The sequence below is a fragment of the Physeter macrocephalus genome, chromosome 8, assembly GCF_002837175.3.
Source record: "Physeter macrocephalus isolate SW-GA chromosome 8, ASM283717v5, whole genome shotgun sequence".
NCBI lineage: Eukaryota > Metazoa > Chordata > Mammalia > Artiodactyla > Physeteridae > Physeter > Physeter macrocephalus.
In genome coordinates, this window is record NC_041221.1 from 75,047,482 (window position 1) to 75,074,875 (window position 27,394).

At 41.0% G+C, this 27,394-nt stretch overlaps 1 protein-coding gene across 2 annotated transcripts in view; it reads left to right on the plus strand.

Moving 5' to 3' along the window:
* Positions 1–27,394, plus strand: part of ARHGEF28 (Rho guanine nucleotide exchange factor 28) — a 325,739-nt gene that overhangs the window by 154,763 nt on the left and 143,582 nt on the right. The window contains exons 9-10 of one of the 2 annotated variants that reach the window (XM_024122262.3): positions 8,364–8,416; positions 8,985–9,045. In XM_024122262.3, the coding sequence (XP_023978030.1) occupies positions 8,364–8,416; positions 8,985–9,045 (114 nt within the window). Of the gene's footprint in view, positions 1–8,363; positions 8,417–8,984; positions 9,046–24,014; positions 24,273–27,394 lie in introns of those variants that run through there. The other variant, XM_024122271.3, reaches the window with a different exon arrangement.

Consider the following 27,394-nt stretch of genomic DNA (forward strand, 5'->3'; position numbering starts at 1 on the left):
GTCCTCCTTTTTCACGATCATGTGGGTTCTCTCCATCTATTAGTACATAATGCTCACGCTTGGGAGGGAGCTAGTGAGGCATTTTTAAAACTACTCATGGTCATCTTGAGGACTGAGATCACCCATGCCTCGCCACACAGCCCACTGTACTTTTTGATGTTGCTCAGGAGGCTGCTGCCTGCCTAGAGTCTATGGGGCCATAAGACAAGCAACCATTGCAATAGTGTTGACCACTCGCTGTATGAATCCATTTTCTTTCATTATTTTGGAGTTTTTTAAACACCCTGTGTCATTTGCTGTCTCGACTTTTATGTGACTAGTCCTTTACTGTGTTCACTTCTCCCCATTAATTATCTTCCACGTTCTCATTTTACAAGGACATAAGGAGTAGGGATTGGGACACGAGTGCCAGTCACAAAGGGAGAGGGCAAAATCATCTCCTTCAGGGCTGAGGCAGCAGCTCCCAGTGGGCTCAGAGGGGCTTCCTCCTCACCATCCTGTGCGAGAGGCCATGGGTCCAAACTCAAGGCCCGGTCTAGGCAGGCAGACGGGAGCCCTACAGGCCCATTGACTTACCCATTCAGTAAGTCTTCTCTGAGCACCCATTCGCACTGTTCTCAGCACTGGTGATGAAGCAATAACCAAAAAGGCAAAGAGAAAAAGCCCCCATCTCATGGAGTTTACTTTCATTGAATTTCACTCATGCCTTTGTGGAGTGCTGAACACTGCTCGAGGCGCTGGGGATGCAGCTGGGAGCCGAGCCAAGGTTGCACACTCAGGGAGCACACGTCCCAGTGGCCATGGAGAGAGGGACATTTCTGGGAGTCAGGAGTCACTTCTCCCCATTTTGTGCACAAGGAGGTGGTAGCAGAGAGAGGTCACATAACTTGTGTGAGGTGACACAGCTTGCTCAGGCAGTCAGAACTCAGGTGGGTAAATTGTTACCCACCGCACTGTAGATACCTACCACCCTTCTCTAACAGACTGTTTTCCTATTTAGTCTTCGGACTGCTGCTCTAGAGTTCTCTCCAGCTTTTGTGTGATGGAAAAGTACAAAATTGGAATCGTTGCCTTGAAATGAGCTCTCTTCCATGTGACCTACCTGTCTCATAAAGTCCTTACAATGGGAGATTGTGACCCACATGCAGGGACAGGTCTTGATGACACATCAGCAACAAGCAGACTCTGCTAAAACCCTCAGCTCTTCCATGAACTGGCTTCTGAACAGGATGCAAGTTACTCAGCTGTGTTTCCTTTTGTGGAAAATGGTGGAGTGGGAGTGTCATTTCATACTTCCTTCAAAATAAAGTTTAAATGAGAAAATACAGGTGGGGCACCTTGATCAGTATCTGACTGTGGATGCTTAGCCAACACTATCGTGTGATGAGTGCAAGTTATAGCACGTGGCTAGAGCGGACTTAGTGGTGATCATGTGTGTGCTGAGATATCAGGACATAGCTCTTCACCTCATAGTGACCAGGTGAGCAGATTTCCTGCTGGAACATTCCTTAGATGGGGGTGCAGCTCTTCTCTGTGTGCTCTAAGTGAGTGAAATGGGTAGAGAGATTTGTGTGGTGGATTCTCCTTTTTTTTTTTTTTTTTTTAATTTTTATTGGTGTCTAGTTGATTTACAATGTTGTGTTAGTTTCAGGTGTACAGCAAAGTGAATCAGTTATATATATATATATATATAACTTTATATGTCATATATATTATATATATATAATCAGTTATATATATAATATATATAATATATATATATATATCTCCACTCTTTTTTAGATTCTTTTCCCATAGAGGCCATTACAGAGTATTGAGTAGAGTTCCCTGTGCTATGCAGTAGGTTCTTATTAGTTATCTGTTTTATATATAGTAGAGTGTATATGTCCATCCCAGTCTCCCAGTTTATCCCTCTCCCCTTTCCCTCTAGTAGCCGTAAGTCTGTTTTCTACAACTGTAACTCTATTTCTCTTTTGTAGATAAGTTCATTTGTACCCTTTTTTTAGATTCTACATATGAGCGATATCATATGATGGATTCTCCTTATTTGAATATCTCCTGTGAGATATTATTGGGAAAACCAAGAAGTCTTTTTATCCGTGCAAAACTTCCTTTCCAAGATTTTTCGTTTTGAATACTGTGGCCCAATGTCTTTTTAGAACTGTTGAATATGGTTCCAATGTCTTATCAAGATGCAGGTCCTTTAACCAGGGTGGCTGGGACCTGAGGTGTTGGGGATTTAGGACAGCAATTAGGGAGGCTGTTCTGCAGGGGTGATTACTCAGCTGGATACACAGCTCTTATCTTAGCCTCATTGTGGAATATCCATCCAAGGACTTGGTCAGTGTTGCTCGCCTAGAAGCTAGGTACCTGGGCATTTGCTAGACACTTACACTCCATACCTGGAGAATGTACTTCCTAGCCCCAGGAAGTCACCTGTGCTTCTTTCATTTGACAGAGAGGCTCAGTGTTCTCTCTGTTTCTTTTAGAGACTGACTTTGCCAGTCCATGTTCTCCTCCTGCCTACAGAAGAGAATGAGTTTCATCCTTAAAAGGCCAAAATAAGATCTCAAGCTGATATGATGCTTATTTTGTGTATTGTTATAATAATATTAGTATTTTCTCACATATAAAGAAAAATTCTCCACCTTGCCTCCCCCAGTTCATCACAGAATTAAAGAATCCTAGTTTGAGCTGGAGAGAATCTCAGATTCCTCAGAATTCACCTAGATACAACGGATTCTGCTCCCATCTGCTATGGATACTTTGTTCCAGCTGGGTCCGATTAGCAGGTTAGGAGGAAGGACAAGCATTTACTAAGCATATCAACTGAGGAGTCTAATACAGTTGAAATAAGCTTATAAGTTGAAGGTATATTTATGGAGTTTTTCCCCCTGAATTGAAATAGACTCTAAGTGTGAAATCTTAGGGACATAAAAATATTCCCAAGAGAAAATTGAATCTTGTTTATATTGTTGAAAGATGACTTTGCCTCATTTTATTCAAGCAGTTGAGTAAATTAGGAAAATTATGTCCTGACCTCAGTTTGAAGTATAATGATTTAGAGCTTCTGCTTAGTTGATAGTTGCCACCAAATTTTGGAGCTGAGGATGATATCTTTTATTTTACTCCATGACTTAATTTTTGACTGTTTGAGATTTTATGGGGATGGGGGGTGGGGAGGGTGGGAGAGAGTGCACACTCTAGATGTAAAAAATCTATTTTATAAAAGCATATTAAACATAGAGTTACCATATGACCTAGTGATGACACTCCTAGATATATACTCAAGAGAAATGAAAACATAGATCTCCTTAAACTTACACACAAATGCTCAAAGCAGCATTATTCATAACTGCCCCAAATGGAAACAATCCAAAAAGTCCATCAGCTGAGGAATGGATATACAAAATGTGATCTATCCATACAATGGAGTAGTATTTGGCAATAAAAAGGAATGAGATTCTGACACATTATAACACAAACGGACCTTGACAACATGCCTTGTGAAAGAAGCCAGTTACAAAAGACCACATATTGTATAATTCCATTTATGTGAAGTATCCAAAATGGGATCCATTAGGACAGAAAGTAGATTAGTGGTTACTTAGGGCTGGGTGGGAGCGGTGGTGGTCGGGGAGAAATGGGTAGCGAGTACTAATGGGTATGGGGTTTCTTGTTGGGGTGATGAAAATGTTCTAAAACGGTTGTGGTGATGATTGCACAGCTCTGAGTATATTAAAAATCATTGAATTGTACACTTTAAATAGATGAATAGTATGGTATTGAATTATACCTCAAAGCTGTTATATATATGTATACATACATACATACATATACATGTATATACATGCATATATGTATATATGTATATACATACATATATATACAAATACAAATATACAAATACAAATATATATGTGTATATGTGTGAAGGGAATATACTAAACCATTAATGGTGGATTTATGGATTTTTTTTCTCAGTCCCTTCCAAGTTTTCTTAATTACTTTTGTGACTCAAAAAAGTGTCACGAATAATTTGAATTAAAAAAAAAACCACTACATATTTCAAAAAAGATGTCTTAATTTTTTTCCGAAAGAATGCAGAGTAGAAATGTAAAAATTATATTGTAAAAGAACACGTTTTGAGTTGCTTGAGATCTTCTCTCGCCTTGACATCCTCTCCCTGACTGCTGATCCTGGGGGCCCGGATCACTGGGGGCCCGGTTGAGCTTGTTAAATTATATGGAACGTTGGGACTCATGGACTAACAGGGCTCATGTTGATATTTCTGTTGATAAGTGCCTCATTGTTTCTCCCAGTCCATATTTATCCTGGGAATGCCAACAGCTATCAGTTGGCATTAGTAAAGGTGGGATTAGTATTCTCACCTTTAGAAAAAAAAAAGGGGAGTAATTTAGATACTGAAACAAAAGTTCAGAGTGTTACAATAGCCTCTGAATTGAGAGCGGTAGATGGTTTTTCAAATTTTTTCCCTTTGCCATTTTAATTCTCTAGCATTTGTGAATCAGACATGCACACTAGGGTAAAATATTAAGGTGATTCGTGAAGTGAAGTTCTTAGCGAAACTCCAGTGCGTAACTAGAGAGGAAAGGGTGACTTTTGGGCTTGCAGAGCTGGAGGGGTGGGAGGAAGCCAGGGGAAAAGCATTCATCTGTCTCATCCAGCTGGCAGTTCAGAAGTTGTGATGAAGTAGCACCGGTATTGGAGTATTTGAATTAGTATTTTAATAAAGTAAACAACTTTCCCTTTCTTGTCCCTAATGATCTATTACATCTCATCAGTTATTTTGGGCCATCAGATCTACATCGAAGAGAGAAACATTTATTCAGCATCTGTAATATGCTAGGCACCCTGCTTGGCCCTGGAGATACAGGTGTTGGGCTTAAATTGATTTGGACCCAGCCTTCCCAGAGCTAATAGTCTATTGGGAGAAGAGGATTCATTCAAAGACTGTGAACTACCCTATGAGTCCCTTTGGGCATTTGTGGGGCAGACAGAGCAAGCTGAGAGCATGACCCGCATTCTCCTTTGTGCTTTTGATGCTGCCCTGCCTGTCTAACCCAGTTGGGAACTTGATCGTGGAGAGCCGAACCTGAGGGTCGGGGTGAAGCAGCAGTCGTTGTCTGGCTGGCTCTGATGGAGATCCTTTTTGCCTCCTTCCTGGGGGAGGAGTCAGATGACACAGCAAATTGTAGCTGAAGGAGAATACTGAGCACCCTGTATTTTCTATGTAAGCTTTCTCTTTGCTTAAGTCTATCCTCCATGGTCCCATTTCTCAAAAGGAGACGGTATGACTTGTGCACAGAGTTGAGCTCTGTTAGGCTAATCTGTTTCCTAACAATACACTGGTATTGATCTTATGCTGTTTGCTAGTACAGTGTCCCCGGTGAACATGAATATTAGAGATTATTTCTTGATCCATTATAGTATGGCAATAAAAAACATGTTTATGATGTTTGGCAAATCTGATTTAGGAGGTGGAGATTCTTACTTCTGGGTAGGCCTTGAAGGCAAGATTAATAGGCCTTTAAAACAGAATAGCTTGGGGTTACTGATATCATTATCTGCTGAAGGTTGCTATAGCAATGAGTGGTTTGATTGCACTGTGCAGTTGGTGGTGCAGTGGGTGAGTGTAAAAGGATCCTCGTCATTTAGCAGAAACTCTCCTGGAGCAATTTAATTAAACTCTGGTTGGAAGGAGTGCCAAATTCTTTAAAAGCTGTAAGATATAGTTCTGTATCATCCTAGATTAATTAAAGATACATGATTATCCTGTCACAAATTTTTTTTTTAATTTATTTTTTAAATTTTTTTGGCTGCATTGGGTCTTCGTTGCTGCGCACGGGCTTTCTCCAGTTGCGGTGAGCAAGGGCTACTCTTCGTTGCGGTGCACAGGCTTCTCACTGCGGTGGTTTCTCTTGTTGTGGAGCATGGGCTCTAGGCGCACGGGCTTCAGTAGTTGTGGCTCGTGGACTCTAGAGCTCAGGCTCAGTAGTTGTGGCACACGGGCTTAGTTGCTCTGCAGCATGTGGGATCTTCCCGGACCAGGGCTCGAACCCGTGTCCCCTGCATTGGCAGGCGGATTCTTAACCACTGCGCCACCAGGGAAGTCCCACAAATATTTTTAATGATTTTGAGATAGTTTTATAACCTTGAAAGTTGTTTTTAAAATGATTATACGTTTTATGAAGACGTCTATTTTAACATAGTTTGCAGTATTCGTTTGAATATTGAACAAAATTGCATTAGACTGTAAAGAAAATGTAGGCTGGCAGTGTATGAAGACTAGCCTCTTGAGAGGGGTAGGGAGCTGGAATCTGAACATACCACTGGGGTGGACTCTGAACATATTACTGGGTGAACACATCCTTTGTTGTTACAGGTGGATTACCTGACGATAGAGCCTTCTTCATCTGCAGTCTTGAATAAAATGTGTATTATTCTTCTGCATCAGTGCTGTAGGTACAGAATTCTTTAGAAATGCAGAATTGTTATCATTTAAAAGCATATGGTCTGAAATGTCTCTAAAGGAATATCCAGTGATGGGCAATAAAAATGTGTGTGACTCTCTTGCTGTCTATGCAGATGTGTCTGTTGAAACTTTAGTTCTAGTTACCCTCCTTCACCCAATTTTTAGGGTTTGGGTATATGTATATTAAAACAGAAGACCTGCTGTGCTCCCATATGGTAAAACACTATAGTAGATGCTTCACATCAGTTTTCTGCATCTGTGCAGTGGAACGAAAACTTTCTCTTAACATAGTGTTTTGGACTTTGGTGCTTAAACAGCAGGCTTTTGAAGGGTGAGGGGGTCTCATTTTGACATTCCCATCGTGGGCCCTGTTGTTCTGCAGATGGTACTCTGCTGCCACCTGGAGGCCTCATGTGGGGTGTGCATGTAAAGGTAGGTGGGGATGCCGAGGAGCAAAAGCTGCCCAGGCTGGGTGTCAGCTACAGCCTTGTCCTTATTCCCTGTTGAGGTCAGTTGACATGACCACATGAAATTGAGGCTATTACCCTTTCATTTTTCATCATAGAAGCTAATATGCATTGTGAATTCAAGAGCAATATACTGTTGTGGAGGGCAGATATATTACTAACTTGCTTGAGGTAAAGCAAATTCAAAGTTATTGTTATGCAGATTTAAAAAGAAATACATCATGACTTTGTGTTTGTTGACTTCTCTGCTCCATCCTTACCTTGTTAAGATTCATCATGGAAAGCCACCTAAACGAAAACCTTATACTTTTTCTAAGCAGAAACATGGATGGAAACTGGCATTGTTGCCAGGCAGTAAGAAGAGCTTGAATAAATCCACGTGGAGGTTTGAGGCCTCACGTGACTTAAATTAATAGGAGTGTCAAAGTGTAGGAGGGAATGCCTAGTTAATGGACCTGGTGGGAAAACTAAGGGGCTCCCCAGAACTGGTATACAGCAGGGCCTGGGGGGCAGGGAAGCTGAGGGGTCGAGAGGAGGGCCTGGGCCCATAGTGTTGTATATTAATACAAATTCAGGGTGAAGATTTCCATCCAGCTGCCCTTGTTAGGAGTGCCCAACACTTCTGTTTTCTTTAGGCCCAAACCTACTTTTGGTGGTTATTTCAATAACGGTGGTTCTTGTTTACGGGCAACTGAGTATTTGGGAAGAAAACCAATCAATCAAGACACAGAGAAAAAGCACACCTTAAGTGGACCTTCTGTTCATCCCAGAACATCACGACCACTGATGCTTCCACGAAAGCCTCTATTCAGAGAGAAGGCCCCTGGTGTGCATGGGGCTGGTTTGTGCAGAGCCTGGCACTGTCTGAGGTGCCAGCCCAAGGGCTGTGCTGATGTGCTTGACATTAAACAATGGGCAAGGGAAAACCAAACCTCATCTTGAATGAATTAGGCTCTTTTGAAACATGAAATCGGTGGCACTTGAGGAAAGAGACATGTGGGATTTCCTCAGGTGGGTACGAGTCACATCCTTAGAATCTGTGCTGTTTTGAAGAGGCTTCAGTCAGTGCACAGCCTTCCTTCTGAATCAGAGGCATTTGTTTATTTAACAATCATTGTCTTCCTCAGGATTTCCTGTGAGAGCTCCTGGGCTTGTTTACGTCTTGGTCCACACAAATAATACCAGAGCGTGGGCTGTCAGGTTATCAGATACTCTGCTCTTCGGAGAGTTGATTTTTAAGAAGCCTAATCTAAAACCTAGCTCCACACAGACGGCTCTGAGCGACTCATTTACATTTGTCATCTAGTTTCTTTTTTTTTTTCCTTTTCCTTCTTCTTCCTTTTTTTTTTTTAATGGAAATTCCTATCAGCAGATCCTGATAAGAATTTTTCCTTTTGCAGAGATTAAGAATTCGGTGTCCAGCAGATCATCGCCTGGAAAGGAGAATGTAAAGGTAATGATTCCCTGCCCATTTTCATCTTTGTGCTTCTCTCCAAAGTTGAAGTAGAAGTGAAGACCTAGCAGTAATAAACATAGGATAAAAAACCCAAAGCAAAAGAAACCCCTCAGGGATATGTCCCAGGGCACATTCAGAATAATTTGAAATTGCTTCCTTTATCGAATTTTAGATCTCTACTCTTAATGAGCAAACCTAGCTGTCTTTCTGGGTCGTAGTTGTATATGCAAGATGACTGTATACCCTTTCCAAAAATTTGTACTTGAAGATGATAGCTACAGATGTTTGCCAATAATGCCATTGCAAGAATGAACTTGGGAGATACTCTCTGAATATAAAATAACCTATGGATAGCTTTTAGGCATGCTTCAGCTTGGGACAGATTCTTCCGTTATTTCTAGCTCTTAATATTACGTACAAGACTAGTTTTCTGTTTATGTGTGGTGACACATGTAACATGTCTTTACTGATGTTTTCTTAGGTTGTTTTTTCATTTACAAAAATAAACATTACTGTTATCAAGTAAGTAACTTGTAAAAAAGCCACCTGACTTTATCTTTTCCAGCGTGTGAAAAGCCCGGTGGTTCAACTGAATGAACATGAAGACCAGGACAGTCTATATTTGGGTATGTTCCAAAATATTGCTTCCCCCAACATGCATATAGGGGTATCACAGATCCAGGTATGCAGGAGACAAGAAGAAAATCTATTTAGAAATAAAATCTTCCTTCCTGGGAGCCTTGTCTATTTCTGGAAACCCACACAGGTAAATTTTTTTTGCAGCATCAGTTATAATACTATGACTTCAGGGGTTCAGTCTCCATTTACAATCTAAAAAACAAAACAAAGCAAATCAAAACAAAGAAAGCTATCCAAGCTTTTCTACACAGTTTTACTCTGAGCCAGATGTTGGCTCGGGGCTTGTCATATGTTACCTTGTTATTCCTATGAGGTCGGCCCTACCAGCTTCCGTTTCAGGTGATGTGACTGAGCCCACTGGTAGAGGGTAAATGGGGCAGTTGAGACTCATAACTTCATCCTGCCTGGCCTCAGAATCCCCAAGTTTACCACTATCCTATTTTGATACCCAGTGGGGGCCCCTTGGAGCTGAGCCTGTGTGATCTTATCCTCTGGCCTCAGGAAAAGACCAGACGCTTATCCTGGGGCATGGATCTGATGTGGGTGTCCCTTCAAAGGAACCAGGAGCTCCCTTGGCAAGGGGAAAGTATTTCTCCCCTTGGCCCTGGGAATTCTTGTCTGCTCACAAGCATTGTAATTCACCACTCCCCGAGGGGCACCTCCCCAAATCTCCTCCTCAGGCATTTTCTAATTCTTTAGGGCTAATCAGGGCTCCAGACTTACCTTTGAGTTAGAGCCTGATGAAGCTCTTGAGGGTTTGAGGACATGCACAGGCTGGGCTATCAGCAGATGCCTCGTCCGGGCACTTGGATGGTCTGGGGCTGATAAGTGGGAAGCAGATAATCTAGAAATTGCCCAGTTGGTTTCTTCAGGCTCAGTGAAGCTGAAGCAGCTCGCACACCTGGAAGGTGCCTGAGCAGAGCAGTCTTAGGAGTTGCAGGGGTGTGGTGGTGGCTATGGCAGTGACCAAGTGCTTGGGCTGATGTGAAATCAGGGAAAAGCAAGACAGCTCCCTGGGTGAGCTTAATAGCGAAGGTGGGTGGCCTGCGGAGCCTGGCGGTGCAGGGGACTCCCTGGGGAGTGCAGGCATGCAACAAAGCAGTTACAAGAATAAAGCAGGGTGAGGAGAAAGCACCCTCAGCGTCGGTTGGCTGTGCTGCTTGTAGTTTGGCCACAAGCCAGAGGTGGTTTCTGGCTCTCCTTGTGTGAGGTACTACTGAAATTGGAATAGAAACGAGACCATACCGGGCTTTGTGCACACCTTTAATATTTCTGCTACATAAGGTAAGAGTAATAATTTACGTCCAGAAGAGGGGAAGAGGAAGGAGAAACGAAAGCAAACGTGCCCACGTGGATGACTCTTGTGGGCTGTTGAAGCCCAGAGCTTGGCTACTTCTCACACATGCAGGATGTCTCATCTCCAGATTGCATCATGCTCCCAGGAATGTTCGCTTTGAAGACTGTTTACCGAGACAAGTTGCTGGTGGGGGAGGAGTGTTGGCTGTTGAAAGTATTAAATAGCAGGATTTTTTTCAGGTTAGGCTTCAAAAATTCACTCCGTTCTCAAACTGGTATCCTTGCTGGGTAAGAAGGCACACGTTATGGAAATTGTAGTAGCCTGACCTAATCGGAGTGTTTTGTCAGTAATATCATCGTGTCTGAGGAGGGATGTGATAAAGAATTTGAGAGAGACGAGCGTGTATGACATTAATCCGGTGATTTATGAGAAGGTCTATGAACGGTTATCCCTTGTGCGAACATTGGCTTTGTTGTTCATTGGAACTTGGTGGATTAGAAAAGGTCACCTGATTTTATGCAAAGAACATAATAGAATCAGGTGGTAAGCTGGTGTCTGGAACCGGAAATGGCTTTTCCCCATGGCCGCTTCTACTTCTAAACCGTTCTCCTTTATATGTGCTTATATTCTGCTTGGTCTCTAAGGAAGTGCTGATAAATGTGGCATTCAGGTATATGTCTTTGCTGATTTGTATTATTCAAAATGGTGCGACGTGAGTTTAGTGCGATCTCATAAACGACATCAGTGCCGTTCCAGTGGAACTTTCTGTGATGATGGGCATGTTCTGTATCCGCACTATTCAGATATAGCCAGGTAGCCACATATGTCTATATAGCATGTGATGTGTGACCAGTGTGACTGAGGGACTGCCTTTGAACTTTATTTATTGCACTGGACAGGGAAGCACCAGAGTGAGCTCCCTTTGTATTGCTGTCGTTGGCCCATCAGCGTCAGGAACCAACTCACCATTAGTTTATACGCTGAAAATGACTACTGATTGGAAGAATAAAGTCTCCAGTGGGTAACAGCTGGTAACCTCATCCAAGCTGGTGCCCCCGAACCACCACAGTAGTGAGTAGTGATAGTAAGATTATATTTATGGTGAGTCCAGAAGTGAGGGCCCCACTCTCTGTGGATAACTGTGAGGGCTTGGCCTTTTGCTCAAAGGGGAGAGTATGAGTTGTGCGCTGGGGTCCGATTCTGCTGCTGCCACAGTGAAGAGTGAGACTCCTCAGCGTGCAGTGCCTTCACATTCTGGGCAGGTAGGGTGTGGGGAGGAGAGGGCAAAGCATTTGGAGGAAAGGGTAGAAGAGAAGGTAAATGAAATGGGTCAATATGGAAATTAAAAGGAAGGAAGGGTCCATTTGGCTCAAGGATATGGGGTTAAATATGATGAAGGAATAGAAGCTCAACAGTGGGCAGCTGTGAATGTTGTACCAGGGAGAAGGGATGCGAACATCTAGCGGGAAACGTGGACAACCTCTGGGAAATACAGTGGAGAGGGTGGGCTTTGGCTGCCCCGTTGGAATACCAGCTGCGAACAAAGATGCATAAGCCACCGCCGGATTGGCAAAGCTGGAAACGGCTTGGTCAGTTGTTGTCTTGCATACTCTCCTTTTGAAAGGTTGAATCTGAAAAAATAAAGCCAGGTGCCTGATTAGAAATTCAGATTTCCAGTTAAAAGTTAAGTTTGTGCCTGAGGACTGTGAAGCAGGAGTGCCAGTGTCTCAGGTGGGTTACAGAAGCCCCTGGAAGGTGACACTCCTGCTCTCTCAGCAAGTGATATTCAAGTGTGAGTGAGGTTGTATGGGACAGCCCAGCTTTAGTGACACTCGTATTGAAGCTGACTTTCCTGCAGTAATTTATCAGCCGCTGCCTGCACTGGACTGAAGATAACTTGAACTTTACCTGACTAAAGCTGTATACTGTATGACCATTTGGATGGAAAAATGAAGGATTGGTAAAACTGACATGTTACGACAAGAACTCTGTGAGCATGTTTAACTTTCCCCGTGGGAGAAGGTGGTAGGGAGGTAGAGGCCCTAGGGGCAGTGGTGGTGGAATTGGCTGGCCTCCTCCTCCGGCCTGTGAAGTCTCGGTACCGTGAAGTGCTGGGCAGGAAGTGGTGCCGTATCTGCTGTTTGGCTGGCGGAGAGTGAGCTTGATGCAAGTGCCGGAGGTTCTAAGCATAATACTGTACTAAATAAGCCTTTTGGAAAAAATAAATTAATTTTGTTTTTTGTAATTACAGAAGTAATAAATGCTCACAGTAGAAAAATTAGAAATTTTAGAATAGAAAAACAGCCCTGGGCTTCCCTGGTGGTGCAGCGGTTGGGAGTCCGCCTGCCGATGCAGGGGACACGGGTTCGTGCCCCGGTCCGGGAAGATCCCACATGCCGCGGAGCGGCTGGGCCCGTGAGCCATGGCTGCTGAGCCTGCGCGTCCGGGGCCTGTGCTCCGCAACGGGAGAGGCCACAACAGTGAGAAGCCCGCGTACCGCCAAAAAAAAAAAAAAAGAGAAAAACAGCCCTATCGTTCTGCCACCCCCAAAGCAGCTACTATTAAATTTTGGTGTGTTTACATAATCATAGTTGTGATTATGTAAACAATAGAATTCTATGTCCTGCTTTATTCATGTAACATTATATGCCATAAGTAAGCTTCATTTTAGAAGGTAGCTTAAAATGATGCTGTACATTTTTCTATGAAAAATTTTTCTATGAAAAATGTGGATTACTTTTGTATGAAGAAGCGAAAATATCATAGATTCTGTCCACAAGTGTTTATCAACCAGGAAAACAAAACAAAACCCTCCTTTTTATAATATGTATTGTTGATTTTACGGAGTGGCCCAATTGTCAGTACATGCTGAGGCTCGAACCCAGTTATTGGTTAATGCCCTGGGTCACTTCCTTGCTGTTACTCTTCGTTACTTATATGTAATATGAGAAAACCTCTTAGTGGGTGTTGAGACTGGAAAGGTGGGCACTAGGGAGACAGATGAACCAAAGCTGGATGTGAAAGGAAACCTGACTTGATACCAGAAAAACTCATCCAGACCAGTCGGGAAGAGAAGGAAGCAGAAACAGAAACAAACAGTAGGAAGTGAGGTGTTTCAAGGTGCTCAACCCAGGTGACACAGACAAGACAGAGAAAAACAGAGACCCCATGTAGGAAGCTTAGGAAAACATCACCAAAGGGAAACTGGAAGGAAATGATTGGGAGATCCAAAGAACAGTCCCTCAGAACAGAATGTTAGGGGCAGCAGGAACTCTTTATCCAAGATCTGCTTTTGTGGGTGTATCTGGGAGAGTCCAGGCCCGTGGATTTAGGTGGTGAGCTGGGTGGAGACGGTGCAGTCAACAGTGCTAGTCTGGCAAACCACCAATAAGTAGGACTAATTAGGTTAGTCTTTTCTTCTTATACTAACTTAAGGTTTGGAAATGGAATTGATGCTACTAAGCTATAAAACCGTATAAAACAGCAATTTTAAGTTACTTGGAAACATCTTGAAACTTTATTTGCAGAAGCAAGATCCAAAATGTGGAATCTTAAGATCTAGGACCCATGTCACTGGAAGCTGGCCCTCTTTTGCCTGTTATTATTTAGTAACTTATGTGTATCTATTTTGAGATCTCAGAACTGTTGCATGAAACATGAAAGAAAAGAAAAAAGGAAAAAAAGGGAGAGGGGGTAACCTTAGCAGAGCTCTTAGCCTTCTGAAAAGTAAGTTTTCAAGCCTAATTTCTGGCAGGTCTCTCTTTATGCCCCGGGCTACAAAAGTTTTGGGTAGATTTTCTTCTTTTTTCTTTTCTCTTCTGTTTTTGGGGTCATCTTTCCACCACAAACCAAAGCTTACCAGTGTTTCGGTTTTGAAATAAAGGGGCTGGGGCTGGAGAAATATTCCAAGAAGATCACTCGGAATGCACAGTTATTTGTAAAAATTCTGATTCAGATTTTATTCCTTTCATTCACTTCAATGAAAATTTCTTATTGCAGTTGTTGAGGTTTTAAAAATTGGTTTTGGTAGAAGAAATTGCCAACTTACTGGAATTCTGCTGAGTGGTATAAGCTGAATTTGGTTCTCTTATCACGAGTGTTCTGCCTCTTCTATTTGTGGTTTCATTCTCTGGATAAAATTCTCCTTGTGGAATGCGAATAAAGCATTTTTCTTCAAATTAGACAATCGGAATATTTATTGACAGACTTTTATCCCATAAGTTAAAAAAGAACTTTGGGGTTTTCAGGTTAATATAATACTACAGACAAGGAAATGTGAAGGAACTAAATTCTTATTGGAGGTGTAACATTTTCATGTTATAGTCTTTCCTTATAATTTAACATAGTTTTTTTATGTGGTTTTTTTTTTTTTTTTTAAACAAGTCCCAAGGCTAGGAAGCTGTCTGGTCTAATGATAGGTCTAACGTTCTGCCTAGTTTTTGCTCACAAATATGTGTTTAAAAACAAAAAGCAAAATGAAAGTGAGTTAAGATTAGGAATCGTTAATTAATCTAAGTACTCTGTTATCTGAACTCTGCCTGCCCATTGGAATTACCTTGGAGCTTTTACAAACAGTCCTGAAGCCCTGGTCCCACCCCCAGAGAAGTCTGACCTAATTGGCCTGAAGTGCAGCCTGTGTTGCAGGGGTTCTAAAAGCTTCCCAGGTGATTCTCAGGTACAGCCAAGGTTGAGAACCATGACATAGCTCCTTAAGGGAGCCCTGCTCTGCTGAAATCACTCTGACTTACTGGGTTTTCAGTGTTTTTGGAATTGGAGAATTGTGGTTCTACTTTTATCTCAGTTGGTTACAAAAGCAATTAATGGAAGCCCATTTGTATTAGGTTTGTAGACTTTTGATGATGATCACCATCAATATCATGGTAGATCTGTGGGAAAGGTAAAAAACAAAAAAATTTATTGAAAGTTTCCCAAATACTTGAACCTAAATGAGATGATTAAACCTTTAAAGATTCTTTTTAAACATTAAGAAGGAATCAAGTGATTGTAGTTTGCTGTCACATTCATTTATTGGACTTAAGAGGTACACAGTTTGGGATGAAGGGAGTGGATGGTTGTTTACACCAATGTCATAGGGCGTTACAAGGAGGCCTGATGTTTGACAGTAGTACCAACCTAGCTGTAGTGTATTCTAAATCACCTTTTTCTTTCATGTCACAAGCCAACTTAATTTCTGAAATGTAATCTAGGAGGGGGAAAAAATGGCAGTTCTTTCTCTGAACTCTAAATTTTTCATTCTCCAAAATAGGATCCTCAACTCCAAATAAACCAGCTTAGTGAATAATTCCATAGCTTCTGTCCCTATAAAGATTCTGTTTTGATTAAATCAAATAATTATAAATTTCAAACAAGTATAAAATCTTAAGGAAACTACAGCTACCTTATAAAACATGAAACAAATGAAAAATATGAAATATATCCTGGAAATAGTATTTGTAAATGCTTTTTGTGGAAAGTTACATTTCCACTTAAGGATTTTGTCCCCTTTTCTTTTGTTGAAATACTTAGGAATACCTGTGTGTGCAGATGGTTAATGAAAGAATTGCCTGCACAGAGGAATCCTTAGGTTTCGGGCTTGATTGCAGTGTCAGTGTGTTTATGTGAGTTTAGGCTTGCTGCGTACCCAGTGGTTAGTCCCTTGGAAGGGACTTTAGGGCAATTAAGATTCTGGTTAGCTTTCATTGCCAGGCAGTACGAGCTCTATCAGTTTATTGGGACAATTTGCTGTAACTTTTAGAGTGCCTAATTTGAAAGACATTTTTATGAAACATGGCCTCTTACTTCAGTCATGGGCAAGAAATCCAACAGAACTTATTCTTCACAATATGAGATTCTTCTGAAGAATACGTGTAAAGCATAGGAAAGAAGTGATGCAATCATATGCCGAATAGGAGAGCCAGGGGTAAATAGTCTTTTGTTTCTTCATAACATTTAAAATAACAAACAAAAAAGCAGAATAAAGAGTGAAGTTAAAGGTGTCTAGAATTTTGAAGCAAACTTTGAGTAAGCGAGCTGGGCTTCATCCAGGTTCTTGAGATTTATCTACCATTAGGTTTCTGCTGACCTAACTGAAGTAGATTTACCTACCCCGCAAGTGTCCAATGGGGGCTCCTCATTAGGGTTAACTCTTAGGAACATATTAACCCCAAAGTGACACTATTTGTTTCTGAGAAATTACAATTATTTTTAGCATATAATCTTTTAATGTCTAATTAGTTCCCTCAGAGTTACATGGGAACTTCACTTCAGAACTTAAGCAAACGGAAAGGGAGTTTTATGCATGACTTGAATTCTATGTATCTGAATAAGCAATGCACACTTTCTTTTAGCATGAATTCCACAAATATTTAATGAACATAGAGTCTGTACATTTTGTCCCCATCCTTTAAAACATTTTTGCACTTTATTTTGTAGAACAGTTTTAGATTTACAGAAAAGTTGCAAAGATGGTACCGAGAGTTCCCATACACCCAGCCCCCTAGACTCCCCTAGTTTCCCTTATTATTAACATCATATATTATTATGGTATATTTGTTAAAATTAATGAACCAGTTTTGATACATTATTATTGACTAAAGTCCATCCTTTATTTAGATTTCCTTAGTTTTTATCTAGTTTCCTTCTTCTGTCCCAGGATACCATATTACATTCAGCTGTGTTTCTTCCTTAGGCTCCCCTTGGCTGTGAGAGTTTCTCAGACTTATTTTTGATGATCTTGACAGTTTTGAGGAATACTGGTCATGTATGCCATAGAATGTCCCTTAATTGGTAATTTTGGGGTATCTTCTCTATCATTAAACTGAGGTTATGGGTTTTGGGAGGAAGACACAGAGGTTAAGTGCCATTTCCATCACATTATATCAATAGCATATACTATCAACATGACTTGTCAGTGTTGATAATGACCTTGATTACCTGGCAGAGCTAGTGTTCGTCAGGTTTCTCCACTGTAAAGTTACTCTTCCCCACTCCTCATCCCATATTGTGTTCTTTGGAAGGAAGTCATGATGTGCAGCCCACGCTTGAGGAATGAGGAGTTATCTTGTATGCTTCCCTGTGGGCAAAGTATCTACATAAACTATTTGGAATTCGTCTCCATGGGAGATTTTTATCCCTCTCACTTATTTATTCAATCATTTACGTCAGTATAAATTCATGGATATTTATTTTACACTTTGGGTAGTAATCTAGTACTACTTTATTCAGACTGTTGTAGCCTTGGTGATGAGGGACGCTTTCAGTTGGCTTCTGTGTCCTTTCTACATATTCCTGTCATTGTGGGGTTTTACCTTAGGGTGGTGAATATATTCTTTATGATACTGCAATGGTAGATACATGACACCGCATTTGTCAAAGCCCATAGAACTTTATGGCACACAGAGGAAACTTCAATGTGTGCAAATAAAAAATTAAGAGGTTGGAGGATCCTGTGATGGAATGCAAAATGTAGCAAAACAACCTAATTGTACTAAAAACTTTGGAAACAACCTCACTGTAGAGGATGGGAGCGGAGTGCAGACCTCAGTAACTTTGGAAATGAGTAGAGTCTGTAAGAATAAAAGCAAAAGAAACTGTACATAAGCATGTCTTCTAGGTGAGAAAGTTGTTTCCCGTAGGGGTACAGGTTAACATTTCTGATACCACTATTAATATATACTGGAAATAAGTAAGTCAATGGATGATGGAGAGTAGGTGTCAAGTTTTTCACTATTGGAGTGGGAGTTTACAGAGAAGCAAGGGGAGGAGGCCAGAATGATCCATGTGCTAATGAATGAGAGATGTGGACATCACTATGTACTCATGATTAGTTAAAATAGATACACATGGGGCTTCCCTGGTGGCACAGTGGTTGAGAGTCCGCCTGCCGATGCAGGGGGCACGGGTTTGTGCCCCGGTCCGGGAGGATCCCACATGCCGCGGAGTGGCTGGGCCCGTGAGCCGTGGCCGCTGAGCCTGCGCGTCCGGAGCCTGTGCTCCGCAACGGGAGAGGCCACAACAGTGAGAGGCCCGCGTACCGCAAAAAAAAAAAAAAAAAAAAAAAAAAAAATAGATACACATGGTTGTGTATGGAAATATTTGTAGGTAAGTGTGTATACCTAGGTTAGGACACACATATTTCATTGCTCTGTCAGTTGAGAGGGCCTAGAAGCAACAATACTCCAGTAGCATATACAAGATGAGCCCACCCTTTAAAAAAAACCCCAACAAACAGGATTATCCATCACATTTTGTGTGAATTTCAGCTTCAGAACTGTAGGGTTGCTAACACTTATATTAAAACGATTTAAATTCTTTGCTCTTTTCACTTATTTACATGTGAATGACCGTAAAAGTCTATAGAACAATAGGTTGAACTTTGATGTTAAAATTGATTTTTAAAAAAGTTTGTGAATAAGTCCGTATCATGTAAGAAACTTTTTCCGAAGGTTTGGGAAAATTAAAATTGGAACATTATCAGAAAAAACTTCAAATGTAATCATAGACGTTGCTTCCCTAGGTGACTCAGCTCTTCCTACTCTGAAGAATTTTTTTTCTCCTCAGGCTGTAACAAGATACTTTCCTCCCCCTCCATCCTTTCTCTGTCCAGACTTATGGCCCATAACCTTGCTTCTTCCACCTCCAGGGACCCTTACATTTACTATCCACAGCTACCTCTTCAGGATAGATTCAAAATTCTTCATAATGTATCATTCGGAAAAACTTAGTGAATTTGTCTAATTCTTTCCTTTCAGGTTATGCCCAGGATCTTCAGTGTTTAAGACAAAAAGAGGTCCACCAAGGATCTTTATTTCCTTAAGAGAATCAGCTAAGTAGAACCAGTATCTGTAGCAATACTAAATGCTGGTGGAAGCTTTGACAACCTAATTCTTTAATATGTTACTTTGGTCAGAAAATCTATTATTTTCCTATCCTGAAGTGTTTTTGAGAATTTTTTTCTCTTTTTGTATTACATGTGGGTATATCATAATACAGGTAATTTCATTTGTTGGACTCCTAGGTTGTGTCTGGGTTTTTTCCCCCCTTAGATAGTAGGATGACATAAGGGGGCATATCAGAACTTTTGGAGGGGCATGCAGAGTTTTTGTTCAAATAAATCAAGGTAATTAAGGTAGATAAGAAGTAAAAAAAATATTCTTATTTTTAAAGTAAGGTGGTTTATGAATGGTGGCACCCTGGGTTTCTAATTTATGACCACCATTGTACCATGCTCCTACTTCATGTCTGTTTTATGTGAATTCAACTTTATAGGTTCTATTTAAAAAATACAACAGGGAGGGGAGATAGGGAGAAAAATAATAATTTGAACCTCAGGTGGTTCTACACTCAGTGAGTGTAACGGCCCTGAGTGAGCGTGAGGCTGGACATGAATGTGCGCTTCCCTCCCTGGGGCTCACAGTGAGTGCATCTTACACGTGGATGTGAGCCGTGCTTTTAAGACCTTTGTTTTCTGTAAAACATGGCCTCTCAGTGAAAGCCAACCATTTTATCTGGTGCCCGACCGAGGTAACGATGTTCTCCAGCAAAGAACTGTTTCTGTTGAACTTAGAGTGATGACATGGTGCCTTCTAAGGGGTTTTTGAGGAAGACTTTGATCATCTCTGACTTTCACCTAATGCTAGAACTTGAACTACATGAAATTGTCACTGTTCAGGCTGAAATTATCCAGGATAGGCTTGTCCTTGCATCATGGGTCCTGCAGCCTTTTGTCTGTATTTATTATTATTATTATTATTATTTTCCCCGAGAATGGTGTTTAACAGTGTTAAAAACTGTAGTCTCTGGTGGTCAAACAATGGAGCAGAAAAGCAAAACAAATCCTCCTCTTTCTGTCTCAGTATGATTTCCTTGGAACTTCTTTTCATTTTGCCGTGTCTCTGTTTTGAAAATCAAGCTATTACTCTTGAGATAAAGATAAAAAATCTTTCAGTGTCTACAATATAGGAGAGAAATATAATGAAAGGGAAACTTTATTTACAGTTAACATTTAAACTGAAACTTAGCGAAAATGTATGTTCTTTACTGTTATAATCTCATTTGATCCTTACAAGTCTTTGAAGTATAGATATCCCATTTTATAGGAAACAACTGAGGATCAGAAGGTATGAGTGACTTGGTTAGGACAACTAAGTAAATAAGTGACAGAGTCCAGATATATAGATCTTCCTTGACTTATGATGGGGTCATGCCCCAATAAAACCATCATAAGTTGAGAATATCATAAGTGAAAAATGTGTTTAATAAATCTAACCTGCTGAGCGTCCTAGCTTAGCCTAGCGTATTTTAAATGCTCAGAACACATACATTAGCCTACAATTGGGCATCATAATCTAACACAAAGCATATTTTATAATAAAGTATGGAATATCTCGTAATTTATTGAATATGGTAATGAAACTGAAAAACAGAATGATTGTATGGGTACAGAATGGCTGTAAGCATATAGGGTGTTTACCCTCATGATCGTGTGGCTGACTGGGCGGGATCTGTACTCGCTGCCACTGCTCAGCATCATGACGGAGTGTCATAGGGCATATCGCCAGTCTGGGAAAAGATCAAAATTCAGAATTCCAAGTCCAGTTTCTACTGAATGCGTGTTGCTTCTGCACCATCGGTAAAGTCGAAAAATCCTAAGTTGAACCATCATAAGCCGGTGACCATCTATATATGTCTCCAAAATCCCGTACTTTTTCTTTTCAGCTTGAGGCTCCTTAAAAATATGAATGTAAAACACAGTTTTTGTCCTCAAGGAATTTTGGATCCCATTGGAGGATAAGAAAACTGTACAAATACTGTAACTTAAATTGAAATATAAATACTCTTCTAGGGAGTTTCAGTTTTATCATTGTTGAAAGGTAGGTGACAGCATGTGTCCTGGATAATTGTGACTTTATGGAGGTAATTTCCTAAGTAAAGGATTTTCTAATTAGAGCGGGCACAGTAAGGCTGATGAAATCGTTTACATTCTTATGTTGTCATGGTTGTATGATATCTGGTGAGAAAGTGGCCTTGGGGATATATCACTGAATTCTGCCAACTGCAATTGCAATCTGCCAGTCAGAGAAAGCAAAGAAATTAAGCCGTTGAATATGAATGAGATGTAAATAACATCTTGAATTAATTTAAATGCAATCACATTGACCCAATGCCGGGACAAACTCAATTACTGTAGAAAACAAGGAGGATAAATGACCCATATTCAGGAGAAATTCTTTGGTAAGAAAACGAGTTGGCCTAAAAAGAGACTGTCAACACAATATTTGATACTCCACTTTTTATGTTAACTATGCACACTGCTGGTCAGTAAACTCAGTTTATTCTTTAAACAATGTTGATAAATAATAAAGCAAATGAGGAGATTGGAAAGTCTCTTGTTGGGTTTCTCATATGTACTGGTTGGGTAATTCTGGTAGTTTTATTGCCAGAATAATTTCTATATCAGCAATCAGCTGATATGGAATTGGTCAACAAGGACTGTGCTTTGGGGATAATTAGATTGAGATGCACCTACCTGGCATCTCAACTCAAGAACTGCATTTTACGAAGTTCTTTCATATCTTTGCATTGTCCTGAAGGTCTTCTGACCTGTCTCTGATGCTTAAGAGAGGAGCAGCCCACTCCAGTAGTTTGTTGACCTGGGATTTATCCCAGGTTTAGTGGCTCTAAAACTTTAGTGGCTCTAAAACTTTACTTTGCATGATAATGAGAAAGATAACAGTATTTCCTGACCCAGTACCTTCATTTCCAAATGGTGCTTGTCTACACTGATGGAGGTTCCCTTTCTAGGGTCTCTGGACATCTCTCAGGCAGCCAAGAGTTCTGTGCACACCCCAAGTATTGTATGGAGCCTTAGAGAACAAAGGGTTTTCTCCACCCAACAGTATTGCTCTTTGCAAATGTAGACACTGTTATGATGAATAAAATGCCAATATATATTTAAACACTTTACCAGAGTTCGCATAGCATTTTTTTTTTGGTCAAGATACACGCTTCAATTAGCAGGTATTTACTAAAAATATTACAGCTGTCATATAAAGATTCTTCGTCTACGGGCTGGGGCTTAACTGTGCAAATCATTCATTCGTTTAGCAGCTGCCTACAGTGTTCTAAGTCCTAAAACTGAGAATGAATGGAAACCCATTCACAAGATTTTATCTATTTTCTTATAGAAAGTTGTGTATGGACTAAAACTCTCTTATCTGATAGTAGAGTTGAGAGTAATTTTTCCTTACAATTGCTCCAGCTGAGTAAGAAAAATATGTACTTGTTCTACAAATAAAAGGTCACAAAGTGGAGAATATATTCTTTGTTTTAATTTAGTTGTGATGCTTGTCATTACATAGCTTATAGCTGATCTACTTGTATGCTATATTTACATAGCAACCCATATGAAAACAGAGGTGAAGTATGTAATTCTGATTTCCTTCCCATCTATCTGTACCCCTCACCCAACCCCAGCCCAGTGAGACAGGATTCGCTATCAGGGAGCAGGTTATGCATCCGTTTTCTCACACAGCATGGCACGAGAGTGCCAACAATTTTTGAAATAATTGAAGTAAAGAGATGAATGTTAATTAAGACACATATTGTCATGTTCCAGATCTGCAGAGCTGAAAGGATCCTCATATTGTTTCCACTTTGCTTTAGTTTATTTGGCCATCAGATGCCCTCAGAACAAAATACAATACTTCTGTGAAAAGAAATGCTTAAAAGAGGCTCCCGTATGAGACTTGGGATATACTTTTTTTCTGCTGCAGACCTTGGCTGCTGTGCTTGAGCTCATTTGGGGCCCATGTATCTGTGCGCCTGCCGGTGGGGGTTTAGAGAAGTAAGTTTGAGCAGTGTCAACGATTTATGGGGAGGCAGTAATGGGCTTCTACTGAATGCTAATTACCGGCGAGTTGTTCAGGGAGACTGTGTAAGAACTGTTGGTTTGTGGTAAATTAGTCGCTAGCTCCATTGAGATGGACCGCAAGTTTAGATCAGAGCCCCAAAGGCGCCCAGCTCCTTGAGACTGATGGCCAAACTTGGTGACAGTTTGAGAAAAAACGCCCCAGTTGTGCTAAACAGTAAAGTAGATGACTTTACATGAATTTAATAAGTACAGTTCTGGATAAAAGTTAAAGCTTCCAACCCCTTTTGGATTAAAAGGATGGGGAGACTGGATTGTTAAATGAATTATCAGAGTTGTTTTGGCTCTTAGATCTGAAAAGCTGCCAAACCTGCCAATGGTATGAAAGAATAGATTGCTCTGGAAAAATCCCTGCCCTGAGTATGACGGCCTTTATTTGTCTGTGTACTGGAGCTTTCTGGCTGTCCACACACATAAACCTCAACCTTTATCTCATGCTGCACAGGGTGGCTTTTCTGAGAAATGATCCTCTAGCTCCCGACCAAAACAGGCGTCTGCATTGGGAGGGTTTTCTTGAGTCTCAGGCGGCTCTCTTTCAATTCGCAGTTACCTTTCTTCTTCATTTCCATTTCCAGCAACGAGAGGAGAGTTAATGATTCATTTGCTCCCAGTGACCTTTTGAATAACTGGACTGCGGGTACCAGTGCCACTCTGAGCTGCTGTGCTCGCCTCCTTTTACTTTCCCAGTTTGGCTTGCATATTTATAGCCTCCTTCTTAGTCTACATGCCTGAACGCCTGAAGGAAGCAAAACATTTATTGCCTCTCCCTCCCGGTGTTCGCAGCTTTCATCCAGCCCCATTCCTTCCTTTTACATCACACGGGAGACTCGCCTCCTGGCTGGGGATGTCCGAGTTCTTCCTGAGTCTCTGCTGTTGAATCTGTTGATTTCATCAAGACAAAAAGATGGATTCTGACTCGGACTCACCTTTTAACTACTCGTGGCCTTCCTTCCCCAAAATGAAGATTCGACGGAGGGCGTCCAAACAAGGTAGATCACGCGATCTTTTACTACCCCCAGAGCCAAGCTGGGCATCTTCCTATTCTTACCTTTCTTTTCCTCGTTGCTTTGCGAGACTCTTTCTGATAAGTGCGTGTTTATACATGTCTTTATAAAACTCTTATAAATATTTTACAGATAGATTTCTGAGGTAAACCTACTCATCCTTCTTGTGTTCCTTTCACTTTAAATCTTCCTTTGTGCTGTATTGTGCATGTGCTATTCCTTTAAAAAAAAAAAAAGGGAGTTTAGTACAAGGTAAATGTTTTGGATTCATTTGCTCAGTTACCTTGGTGTTACCTTGACAATAAAGTGTCTTGTTGATTTAAATGTGTCTGGTCTTTGTGGGATGTGCAGAGAACTATGCGTGCACTTAGTACCCAGTGTCCACTGCATTTGTGTTTTAGTTTTCAAGTGTGTGCTAATTAAAAAAATTTTTTTATACCTAACAAAGTTCTTTCTTTTCTACTCTACTTTCTTGATTTTGTAGATGCCCTAAGGAAGGGATTTTAAGAAAGTAATTTCAATAAGAAAGCCTATATTTCTCCAGGGGATGCAGTCACATATTAAAAAGTTTATTAACAGTAATTACCAAGTATGCAAAATGCTTTACTGCCAAAGGCAGAAGAGCTGTTTATTCGCAGCGTGATAATAATGGAGTGTCTTCACGCTGCTTATTCCCCCCTCACCTGCAACCCACCCTTGTGGTGCAGGTCTTGGAAACCAAGGGACAAGTTGGTGTTAGGGAACAGCGGAGGTGGCCTGAGTATCCGGTGCACCATCCCCAGCAGGTGGTGATTGTTGCCTTCTGAGGTTTATCAAAACTAGAAGGGTAGTGAGTAGCCCTTTCTTGTGTTGTAGAGGGACTTTATGTGGTTATGTTTTTAGTTCAAACAGAAACATTTTTGTGAGCTTATAAGCAGAAGAGGTGTTTCTGAAAGTGGGCCGCCTCCGTAGCTTTGTCCTGGGGGAGCAGAATTCTCTCTTGAGAACAGAATGACCAACCGTATCACCCTGTGCTTTACCTGGAGAAAAATGGAGGCTGGCAGTTGTCACCGTACCTGTTTCATTTCAAGGCTTTTTTTTCCTTCTAAAATAAAATGGAGGTCTGTGTGTGTGCGCGCGCACACGCGTGCGCGTGTTTGCTCTTGGCCTGGGATCCAGGCTGATCCCAGGAATACAATGGGTTGACTCTCTAGGAACAGTAGAAAGCCTCAACCTGAACAAATCTCCCACGCTGTTCATTGCCATTCTTGAAATTCTGTCACTGGGGACTTAAAACATTTGTACAACATTCTATTTTCCTTATATTCTATTTTAAAACGTAATTGTTTCTTCTTTGGGGGTAAAGGGCCATGATATAAATTCAGCTTACCATTAATTGTTTTGGGGGTAGGGGAGTATCTACAGGGCGCACAAACGTGTGCATGTGAAAGCAAGCTCAGACTCAAATGGAAAATGGAGTAAAATGTTAACAATATGTAAATCTGGGTAAAGAGGATGTATTGGTGTTCGTTGTGCTATTTGTATTCTTTCAACTTTTCTGGAAGTTTGAAATTGTTTCCAAATAATTTTTTTAAAACTTTTAGATGACTTCTGAGAGGGGAGATACACGAAGTCCTTAATTCCTTAGAGTGAATATTATTAATGCTCGTACATGGAGAAATTCTTGAGGGCAGGTAGCAGTTCTGTAAGACTACTAAATCTTTGTGCTAATTCTCATCCAGTTAAATTTGGGGAATAATCTGCTTTATATAGTTTTGTATTTATATTGCCTGGCTGGCGGACTGGATGCCTATGTCGTAGGGAGGCCTCGTTAGGTAGCCTAACAGCCTGCAGAGATCTGGGATTAATGATTAGGAGGCCAGTGGAGAACCTTGAGAGTCCAGTGGAGTTGTAGGGAATGCGTTAATCACATTCTCCTTTGAAATCCAAAGCTGGAGCACAGCCAATTTGAACTACAGCAGAAAGTCATAACATAGCCATGTATAAATTAAACTCAATTCAAGTGAAAGCAGGTACCTGGCATTTGAAAATGATTAACTATTTGCCACTAATAAACAAAGGACAAGTGAAACTAAGATTAGTAGCAGAGAGCTGGGGATGGTCAGACTGTGTCCCATGCTTCCTTTGTCTGTTAAATGATGGTGACCTAGGTGTGAAGGGTGGGTTTGGTCACACTGTAATGTCAGCTGGACGGAATCCCAGAACCATAGACATTACAGCCAAAAGGGCCTTAGAAATGACCGGGCCCAAACACCTCATTTTATAGGTGAGTATGATGGGCCCAAAGAAGTGAAGTGATGGGGAATCATTTGAGTGTTCAGCAAGCATGTCCAGAGGGCCAGGTACTTCCTAGAGGGTGGGATGAAGTAGTGAACCAGATGGATACTGTCCCTGCTTACAGGGATCTTAAGCATTTGGAATGGATCCTACCTCTCCCAGGATACAGATGTTCCACCTTCATATAGTAGAAGAAACACCAAGGAACCTGATTTTTTTCAGTTCCGTGGTTAGGGTGTGAAAAACTGTGGTCTCTTGTCCCTTATTCTGTCAGTCTTTAAAACTAAGGTGGCTTGAGTTTCTTCCTTAGTCTTTCCTTCCTTCTAATCATCACCGACATCATTCTCAAGATGTGGGTTCTGGTCTCCTGGGAAACTGTGAAGGGGTGTTGAGGGCTTGGGATTTCTGGCTTATTAGCAAACCTTTCATATTTGGTCAGAAATATTTTGTATTCGCTCTTCTTTTTTGTGTCCTGATCCTCCTTGTTAGTATTCTCTTTCTTTTAATATCCCCTCCTGCCTTATTATCACTGTTCTTTGATAGACACACATACACATTACTGGTTTGTTTCGAGAGGTGAAAATTTAGAGGGTTTGGTAATAAGAGGAAAATTGGGTTAGCAGAAACCCATCAATACTTATATATTAACTAAAAACCACATCTACTACTCTCTTATCCTCATGCCCTCAGAAGGAAAGAGAAAAGGATCTAACTTAGAAGCAACGCCTTTGGAAATGACTGGTGTCTAGAGGGGAATGTGATGTAAGCAGAGGGTGAAAGCAGTTAAAACCAAACTGCCCAAAATGTATTCCTGGGATCTCAATGTTGCC